The sequence below is a fragment of the Sphaeroforma arctica genome (assembly GCF_001186125.1).
Source record: "Sphaeroforma arctica JP610 unplaced genomic scaffold supercont1.1228, whole genome shotgun sequence".
Classification (NCBI taxonomy): domain Eukaryota; class Ichthyosporea; order Ichthyophonida; genus Sphaeroforma; species Sphaeroforma arctica.
This window is the reverse complement of record NW_014039330.1, coordinates 1-10,857: the sequence shown is the minus strand read 5'-3', so window position 1 is coordinate 10,857 and position 10,857 is coordinate 1. Positions and strand designations below refer to the sequence as shown.

The 10,857-nt window shown below is 47.8% G+C and overlaps 1 protein-coding gene across 1 annotated transcript; it reads right to left on the bottom strand.

Annotated features, from left to right (window-relative positions):
• Positions 1-4,784: 4,784 nt before the first annotated feature.
• SARC_10383 (hypothetical protein) lies at positions 4,785-10,443 on the bottom strand (the record flags this gene model as incomplete). The annotated part of the gene is made up of 1 exon (XM_014295574.1): positions 4,785-10,443. A coding segment is annotated over one exon (5,412 nt), but the record flags the coding sequence as incomplete, so codon positions are not given.
• Positions 10,444-10,857: the final 414 nt, after the last annotated feature.

Genomic DNA, 10,857 nt, shown 5'->3' with positions numbered 1-10,857 from the left:
ATATTCACTTAACTATTTTATTTTTTAAAATGACTTGTTTATCCCCCGCGTTAGTAGTATTTAAAAATGATTCAAGCTTCTATTCATCTTCCGAAAGCCAGTAGCCCTAAAAGGCCTATGTCCCGTATGTAGTTAATAAGTTTGCGATGTCGCACCCCCCCGAATTTTTAATCTGAAAACAATGTACAGATTTTTAAATTGCTGTGACACAGTGACAAAAGCTACTCAAATTGTATGTAAAAATATTTATTTTAGTATGTATTTTTATATTTACCGTGAAGTGAAACGAAATATCATAGTATTTTATTTATTTTAAAATTACAAGCTCCTCTGTGCAGTGTGCATTTTTTTATGCACACACGCCAACAGCCAAATATTTTCTAAAATATATATTTTTTTTATATATTTTCACTAGTATTTTGAATTTTCATGGCCCTCTGGATTTGGGTCTCGATCAGGAATCAGGTTTTTTCCGACGACCGTAAATTTAGCGGAGACTCAAATCCGGAGGGCCATGTTATTTTTGTATGTTGTAAATATGAAAGTGCAAATTACATTATTATTTTTAAAACCCCCCCCTACATTTGACCCTTTGTGTAATTACTAATTTAGGAGGCTATGAATTTTGAAAACATTGAAAAGTTGAAAACCTATGAATATTTTAATGAAATTCAAATCTCTGTCCTTCGGACAATATTTACATTGTCCGATGTTTAATTTTCAGAAAGCTATGGATTAGGCTTTTTTACAGATTTTAAATCTTCTCTCTACATACTCTGATACTCTCTCTCTATAAAGGGATAGAGAGAGAGGGAGAGGGTCATGAAATCTCAAGTCATGCATCGCCCATCAGACATCGCACATCGCCCCTTCATCGCCCAGACATCGGACAATCGGACAGCCACAACAATAATTATGTTTACAAAACAAATGCTTTTGTTCTTGAAAAAAAAGTTTACAAACAACTCTTCTTTAGTTTCAGTTTCTTTTTTTTAAAAGGAAGTCATTTTTTTTCAAAACCAATATTGACATTCATGTTGTATCTGTTTCTGTGTTTGACTGTTTGTATTTATTCACTTTTATCTATTTTTCGGTCTCACGGAGTCACGGCTCACCGGCATTCTGCCTTCGATTTTGTACCACAATAAACCCTAAATTACAAAAGCCAATCTGAAGTTCCGAACATGTCCTTATTTGTTATTCAACAAAAAACAGACAACCAGTGAAACACCCGGGGTAAATCTTCCTGACTCCTGAGTATAACAAAAATACGTGTATAAAACGTTGAAAATAGTAATATGCACTACAGTCGAACCTCTTTATATGTCCAGTTCCCGTTTTAGCAAAACAATTGGACATATAAAGAGATAGACACGCCTGGTTCAGGTTCACCCTGCCAGGTTCAGGAACTGAATTGTGGGACAGATATGGAGCTACCAAAGGCACTCTAATTCAGTAGTCTGTTGTTTTGTCTGGCTCGATTGCTACAGATGCAGTTTGTGTCGAGTTGTCTGGTTGTCAGTGTGCCATTATAGAACAAATAATCACCACGATAATCTGGTGCCTGGCATTTATCTGTAGACAAGCAGTAACCCATTGAGCTATACCCTTCGCCAATGTGCACGCCACAAATTGCATGCATATTGCGGTCAACCAGTACACTTGTGTGCACCTGACGTTGGTTGCGTGATCGTGCATTCTTTCACACAACAACGATCACCACTAGAAGTGTCTTGCATCAGAAATTAATAGGTAGTAGTGTATGTACTTAGATGTTACTACAAGCTAAGCTATAAATGTTGTGAATAGTTTACACACAGGTACATATAAATTTAGTATACAAACGGGCTCCGACTTCAGAAGTGCCGAGTCTGAGTCTCTTAGAGGAGTCTCACTGAGCGTCAAGACCCGAGGAGGGACAGGCCGATAGACCGGGCTCTAAAAGGGCCTGACTCACATATAAGTCGGCCCAAATAAAAACTGGACACAAAAAGAGGTAAACACCGTAATTTGAGGTGGATATAAAAAGGTTCGATTGTATGACGTTTATTTCTATGTGTTCCTCGGTCTGCACCTGATTATTTATATGTAGCAGAGAGTCATAAACTGAGACCTGGCTCCCACTCACCTGAGTCGACATCCGACAAACCGCACAGGCGCACACTCGCACAGGCGACGGAACACCGAGAGTCAGAGACGGTCCGACAAGTCGACGACAGACGAGACTACGAGAGACGACGTCGACGACCAAGGCACCGGGTGGGTTTGTTCTAAAAAAATGTATTAGAGTAGGATTATATTAGGACTGACTGGGACAGTGAGTGGTCAACTGGTCACTGCCTCAGTGTCTCACTGGTCAGTAGAGCCGTCGTGGACATTGGACAAGTTTGGAGTTTGGAGCTAAAGGGCTTGGGGCATTGGGGCTTGGGCCCTTGTGTAAACTGTAAATTCTGTACATAATGAGTCCACGGACGCCTGGAGTTCTGGACGGTGGTCGATTTGTCGGTGGAGCGGGGACTGAGGAGTGGGGAGTGGGGAGTGGGGAGCCGACGAGCCGTGGACTGGAAACGAAGTCTGACTTCTGCTGCTGACTCCTGAGCTGACTGAGGACTGAGGACTGACTCTTGACTCCTGAGTGCTGAGTCACCTGAGTGACCTGAATCACCTGACTGACAAACTCCTGCTTTCAAGACTTTGAGGCTTGAGCCCAACTTTTAGACCTTTTTTTTTTTCACTCAAATCGTATATTTACAAAAATACTATATATATTTTAAATGCGTGTGTGGGACTGTGAATGTTGGAGGCCTCAAAACACTTTTTTTTATATGAGCTATTGTCGGATATTTTTTTTGCTGCAATATTTCCTTTGGAATGTCATATTGTAGATTCTATTGGTGTAAAGCACTAAAATATGCATTATGGAATGGTCTCGAAGTCTTGAGCTCGGAACTCAAGAATAATGAGTAAATCTGAAAAGATACCTGTTCTTTATTTAAAATTAAAAAAGCTCTAATCTACGAATAGAAAAGGAATGTTGCACTGGAGATTCTGCCATTCTGCCTCTCTGGGCTCCCAATTTCAACTTTCCCCCCTGGGCCCCTGGCCCCAAGGGCCCAAGCTGGCAAGCCAAGCCCCCAACGGGGCCCCAAGTCCCGTGTTTTTGTTTACTTTTTTTTTTTTGAGAAACTGTACAATTCATGTTTCACACACACACGGGAGCTGTGTTTCACCGGAAACAGCGACAGACTTCTCTACTAGAGTAGAGAGAGAGAGGATGTATTGTCGTCGTAAGTTCGTAAATCTTGAAGGTACATTTTTGCCACCAATTGGCACCGCCAACTGTCTTATGTTGGAATGCTGTATGAACAAACAGTTTCCCAGCCACAGTATATAAGTTTTGCATACCTTCACATTTTTCTATAAGCAGGGGTTTGGCTAATGGAGTAATGATGCTGACCTCTCTGTTCCTTACAATGACGGAACCACTGATGCTATTTTATTTACATCCTAAGCCATCCAGGGTAGGTAACCTAAATATTTCACATGTAATTGAACCTAGAAAAGTTTTCTTAACACGTCTACCTGATGATTTGAAAGAAAAGGAAAAACTACGCTAATAAAAACGTCCAGATGGTGTACACCAGGCGTTGAAAGACTGGTTTCTGGAAGCTTTGAAGTCGTATTGTGAGTATACGTACATACAGCCAATTGCATCGATTTAGCTGTGGAAGGAACATCATTTGTATTTGTAATTAAGTGAATAATAAAATGAAATATAAGTGCTAGCTCTTTCAAGGACTGCTGAACCACGTTAGATCATCTACTACTCATTACCTGGTGCCATCACTTGCCGGAACTGGTGTCCTCGAGACCGTTTAAGTTACAAGTCTGGATAGAATAGAATACACGATTCAATAGCATATGCCTGGCAAATCCAACCCAATCTGTAGCAAGAAATTCTAATATTTCTTAGAGATCGTATACTATTAAATGGCCCAGAAATATGTTCTTATCTGTAATTAACTGTTAGAGCCAGTATTTTACCAGAATTGCTATGCTGTTTAGCTATCTCATCCATTTCTATCGAGCTCCTTCTGGCACTGACACTCATAATGTATACACAGCGCTAATACTGAACATTAGTTACATATGGTCGCTGACCCTGAGCGGTTGATGTTATATGTATGATTTGAGGGTGTAAAATTTATTCATTTCTTTTAAAGCGTATACTTGCCGTTATATGTACTACATTCTTCAGTACTATGTGCCCTTATGTTCTCTGAAAGAACCTTATTGTATTGGTATTTGAACAATTTTGAAACGGCACAAATAAACTATTCTTAAGCCTCTACGATGCGCACTATGCACGAATTTTGCCAATCATGTGCAATGGAATTTTAAGCAAATATTTACGACTACTGCACTTGTCTATATTCATTTTAAATCTTAATTTTAGATTTGGAACACACTCAAGCATGCGGTGACATTTGAACAATTTTGAAACGGCACAATAAACTATTCCGAAGCCTCTACGATGCGCACTATGCACGAATTTTGCCAATCATGTGCAATAGAATATTAAGCAAATATTTACGACTACTGTACTTGTCTATGTTCATTTTAAACCATAATTTTAGATTTGCAACACACTCAAGCATGCGGTGACATATCAAATATGTCTTCCGATAGCTCGTGGTCCAGTATATTGAGCTCAGTATTCGCTAATTTCCATGTTGTAAAAGAGAATGCAAGACGGTGCAAACAAATTTTGCCTCGCATTTGAACCAGATACCGATATTTAATTATCACAGAGCACATCCCATCTCTCTCGCGAACTCAACGAGTGTGAACTCTGCATGAATCGCTTGAGCGCATAAAGCGTATGGAAAAGATATCGTTTCGACACCGCTTAATCGTTAGGCCGATCTGACACCGATGTGTATCTCAGTGATTATTTCTATATTTACATTTCATCCGTCTGTGTATCTCGTTCAATCTGTCCATACATGACGTCGCATAGCGCCGCACGCCCTACTTATCAGTCACGTCTACCCGTGGTACTGGGATCTGGCTCGATGTGATTTCCTTTTCGCTCGTATTCCCTTTCTCGCTGACTTTTGTCTCCGCCCTAGCCGTTCGATATGGTGCTAGCGCAGGATTGGGTGGCGCTTTGCTCCTGCGTGGTGGCAGACTAGACAGTGTATGTGAGCGCATGTGTCCGATTAAATCTTCTATCGTCCCCCTAAAACCACATCCATCCCAATCACACGTCTCGATATCTACATCACCGTCACGCGCAGTAGAATCTCGTGCACCATTCCTGACGTTGTCGTCATTTCCTGCTCCATCCTGGGGAGTTCCTCTCATTGTGGAATGCGCTTGACTATCAGAGGGTTGTCGCCGATGTAAGGCGTCGTCTCTGTCTGTATTTCTCTCTCGATGATCGAATGATTCTCTGTCATGTTGTTCCTGATATGCTTTGGTACTTACATCACGCTCAAACCCCTGCGGAATGCGGACATCGTATCCCTGACGTACATAAGGCTTGCGCTCCGACCTGGGAGAGTACTGATACGAATGCGTCGACGGTCCATCAACAAACCCACCCCCATGTCTCTCCGATCCATCATTTCTAACATTGATACGTGATGACGCGTGTGCTAATTCCTCATGTGCGTATTCACGCTCACGATTCGCATCAACGGCCCCGGGCGATCGCGCACCGCCATTGTATTCCTGGTCCCTCCAGATTCTAGTAGGATACTGCTCACGAACGGTCTCACCAAAACGGTTGCCGTATCCATTCTCCTCGTTCACATACCTATTATCATCTCTGTATCTGCCACCCTCTCGACTGCTGTAATACTCAGCAGGAGCTTGCTCATGAGTCAGCCCAGACGTGTAGGGACCTGGGGTAGTAGAGTAAGACCTGTAGCTCGCTCTGTTGGGCGGGGGACCACTAATTCCACTACTATCGTGTCTATCGAAGCCTCGTTCCAATTCCATGGATGCGGGCCTTGAACCACCATCACGGATATGCCTGATATCCTCCCTTTCATACATACCCATACTCTCGCTACGGTGTGCCGGGACGGTAACTAGTGAACGAGATTGGGAGTGTCCTGGTGTGTATGTCTGCATACGCCTCGCATTTGAATGCAGGTGCGTGTCTTCCAGCCTGGCACGATTCCTGGCAACATCGCCACTTTTATCCGTTCCATTCACAGGCTCGAGCTCGTACTGCATCCGCTCTCCATCGCCACTCCCCTGATAGCCCCTGGGCTTAGAGATAGGCGATCTTGCAGGCCCACCTCTCCCGAACGAACCCTCTCTGTCTTCTCTTCTTCCGTCCGTAGCCAATCCTCTATCTCTATCACTGCTCAAATTGGAGTCAGGATTGGCCAAAGCATTCATCTTTCCGGTGGACACAGGATATGGCGATGATCTCACCTCCTGCGAGCGTGAGCGCTTCACGCGCTGACGGGGGCTGGACTCGCCTCTCGTGGCAGCCTCCCGGTTATCTACCGACGGCAAATCGCGCTCATACCCAGATACTCCACTACTATTCCCATTAGAAACTCTCATAGCATAGCTGGCGCTGCTGTTCTTCGAGCCCCGAGACCCACCACGACCCCGCCCGTGCACTGGCACACCTGCGAGCGCGTGCATACGCATGTGATTGATGATATCCACCCCGACGTAAGTGCAACCATCCCAGTCGCATGCCGTCTCCTGAAAATCCAGATCCGGAGTTGCCCCAGCGGCCCGGTGGGACGCACTGGAGTAGCTTTGGCGTGATTCGACCACTCGATCGCCGCCCACAGACAGCCGGCCGTTGGTTGTGGGAGAGGCCATGCCCATAGATTTGCGCGAGCTCCCGGCGCTCCTGTGGCGAGCGATGTCCGTGCCGGTATCGTCCGGACTGTGTTGACGCCCGTCTACACTGATGCTTGGATAGGAGGGTAATGGTGCCATACGCGTGTCCTCGGACCCCAAACGTGGGGTAGAACTACACGCTTCTGGCATGTATTCTGGTCCGTTCCGGGATGCGGGGGTAGTGGTATACTTATCTGCAGACAGTCGGAGTGCTATCTTGTGAGAGTCCTTGCCGGCCGCATTCCCATTGGCGGTCATATCACCCCGTGGCCTGGTCGTATCGGCATCTGGATGCACAAGAGCGGGTGAGCTCGGTTGTCGCAACTCCGGTTGCAAAAGAGCCAACTTCTGTGGGCTCGTATTAGACGACCGCGGCATGCTCATGGACATCGGGGAACCGGGCAATCGGATCTGTACATCCGTTCCGCCAGACCCCTGAGCTGCATGTGGTGCTGTATCCTGTGGCCTTACGCTTGCCGTGTCATTGTATGCTGACATACTATCCGGAGGCAGTGGTTCACGGTTGTATGCATAGTAGGAAGTTGACGCGTTCTCGTCAGGATTGCGCCGCCTATCGAGATGAGGTGAGGTCATCGGCGAGTCATTGGATCTCTCCACATCACTAGTCCTCCCGGGATTTGTACCGTTCTTCGCCCCGTTCTTCGCCCCGCTGGTTGACCCATTCCGACTGCGAGTCCCACTAGGGGGTACCGCCAGATTACTCAGTGTGTGGCCGCGCATGTGTGCCAGGAGACCCTCGAGAGAACCAGTCCACTGGCACCCGTCCCAATCACAGGCATGCTCTTCGTCGTGCTCATCAGCGCCCTCTCTGCTAGTTCGCGCATCCGTATCCATATACCGTGGGCTCGAATACGACTTCCTCTGATCGTAGGCGGTCTCCATGTATTTACGTCCATTGGTGTCGCCTCCCAAGCCAGCACTACCATCAGTGTTAGTTTGTGCGTAAGGGTGTGGCCTTGGGCTGCGACTTCGGCTCTTGATGCCCCCAACAGGTGGTGTGAGTGCACTATTTGGTCCACCTCCCCGGCCCGATCCGTGAGCTGAAGAGATACGTTCAAGGTCAGAATATTCCCATCGACTTCTCTCGGCCGCACTATGTCTGTCGTAGTTATCTGTGCTAGAGCTGGTCGACTGGCGCCGTGCCATGTGCACGTCCTCGTGGGTGCCCAGTTCCGCGCCCTTGGGGTCGTCCCTAAACGTTCTGCGGTACTTGCTCGTGCTCTCGGGCTCACGCTCACGCGCGCGATAGCGGCTGTCTTGCCCAAACGAGTGTCTCGGGTACCTGTCCGAGCCACTATCCTCCTCTCCCATGTAGCGCATATCTCCTTGCTGCAGAGATCGCGTGGCGCTGACTTTCTCGCGCTCTAGTGAGGCTGAGTGGGGTCGGTTTAGAGGCATGGTATTCGAGAACGTAACCCGCCCCTGTATCTGGGACTCCGCGTGCTCCTGTGCGGCGATATCTTCGGCCGAGGCAGCGGGTGGTAGGCTATGTGTTGAGGGCACCTTATGAGTGGTGAGCGGACCCTCGTCATCCACCCCTGAGACTGACCGTGCCATACCCTCGGTGTCCCCGTCCAGCCTATCCCCCATGCCGACCCTCTCTCCCTCTCCCCCTCGTTCTGCGCTGACACCTCTGTCGCTGTACTCGTCATCGTACTTGTAGTCATACCTCCGGCTCGGCCGCGATCGCTTGTCCAGCACATCGTTAGTATACGCGCGTGTTTCCTTGAAGTCGCGATCCCGTTCGTCCGTCATGTCATCCTCCATATACTTGATTCGGTCGTACATCTGCGAGTTCCCTGCGTACTGGTCCTCGGACACCGGAGCCTCGCCCCTCGGCAGCTTATCTCTCTCGATCCTGTACGCTCGCTCCCTGAGGGCCTCTGTCTCCCTGTCCGAGCGCGCAACTGCGTCTATGCTGCGCTGTTGACTAAGTCTTGATTGCGTACCGCGTCTGGTTCTGGGCATAGCCCCGTTGAGCTTCACCGCCGACTTCTGAGCGCTGGCTGCGTTACGGCCAGGAATCGAGTACCTTGGCGGCGAGCTCGAGTGTCCACGTGATCTTATACCGTCTACAGGCTTTTCCTGTCTCTCCCGTGCATACCCCTGGTTGCCTGTATCGCCCTTCATATCCGCGATGGGGTACAGCACCGACAGCGTGTGCTCTCGCATATGTTTTAGGAGCCCCTCCAACGTGCCCGTATACGTGCACCCGTCCCAGTCACAGCTGTGCAACTTCCCAGCACCACTCCCGCTTTCCCTCATGACATCTCTGGCCCCTGTGTCGTGTTCCTGGCACTTATCTCTATCTTCTGCTGATGGCACGCCCCTCATCGCCACCGTTCGTGGAGACTCTAGGGGAAAAGTTCGGTACCTGCGCACAGATTCGTCTGCCTCATACCGCGAACCGTTCTCACTGCCTTGCTCTCTCAGACTTGAAGCTCTGGAAGCCGGTCCCCCTGACTCCGTCGTCGCTCGATTATTCGCCGAACTACCATCCATCACAAAACCCCGATTTTGCGGATGGTTTGGGTCAGGGGCGGCAAACGATCGCCTATCTATGCCTGATACTTCGGGTGTTCTCAAATGCCCAACAATAGACGAACCGCCGCTCGAAGTCGCAAATAAATCCTGGCCCGGTTCCTGCGCGTTCACTTCCGCCATGTGTGCCCGTAACTTGTCTATCTCTATACTATTATCGCCCTTGCTGCGGTGGCTAGGATGATAATTCTCCCCTTCACTCCGCGGGCACTTGTCATCAGCTGACCCCGATATACCGGTACCAGAACCTGGTCCGGCCTTTGGATCTGCATTGGGACTTGCCAGTGCGTGCGAGTCCATGTGCATGCTCACTGCACGCTCAGTCTTCGCACTCTTTGTGCGATTCACGAAACGGTCGCCTAAGAGCGGCGGTGGTTGCGATACCGACCTCTCCAAATGATGCTCCTTAACGTTAACACTCGGAAACAGTCCGCTCTTGCCAGCCTTGGCCGGTTGTGGGGCTATGCCCGACAAGTATCTCCCAGTCCCGACTTCTCGCTTGGTACGGGTGCGCCTCGGAGGTAGGCTCGACATGGTGTGTGTGCGCATGTGGGTTAACATGTCCTCCAGTGTTTGGCTGATATGTCCACAGCCCTCCCACGTACACGGCTGTGTGTCGGTGTCCATGCTAGACGCTTGCTCGCCATCTATAGCCATATCGCTGCCCTGTTTGTCTCGATACATATCCCCTCCGCTTACTGGTTGAGTTCCTGTAAGCGGCTCCTTTGGGGATGACTTCTGAGACGATATCGCGCCCAAAACATACGCAGCACTCAGAACATCATCTCGTTCATCCTCGCCAGCACTTCGACTCACGAGAGTGTCGCGATACTGTTCTTCATCCCCACGCGCGTCTAATCCTTGCCTGCTGCTCTCCTGTTTGGATGGCGCTGAGCTGTCTGTTTGCATCGGATCGTTCGCGCGATTACTTGAACTGATAGGTACCTGGCTGGAGGTGTAGGTGCAATCGAAACAGTGGTTTTTCTGCAACCAATCAATGTCCTGTTGATAGACAGACCAGAGAGATGAGAGCTTAAACACTTGTTGCGATTTATAAGAGACACCCATTTGAGAGCTCATGCAGACTGCAGGATTCTCATTAGGCAGATTAGGTCAAAAACGTATCTGAATATAGATCTGATTCACAAATGCACAAACAGTCCTACAAGCTCGAATGCATAAAACTCAATGCAGTAGTGTATATCGAACGATATTATATCCAATAACTTGTACAAATAAGTATACGTAATCTCAATAAGATAGTGAGTCACACAACTAACACATGAATTCAGATATAGGTTGTAAGCCATAATATATATATATATATATACATATATATATATATATGTGTGTGTGTGTGTGTGTGTGTGTGTGTGTGTGTGTGTGTGTGTGTGTGTTGTGTGTGTGTGTGTGTGTGTG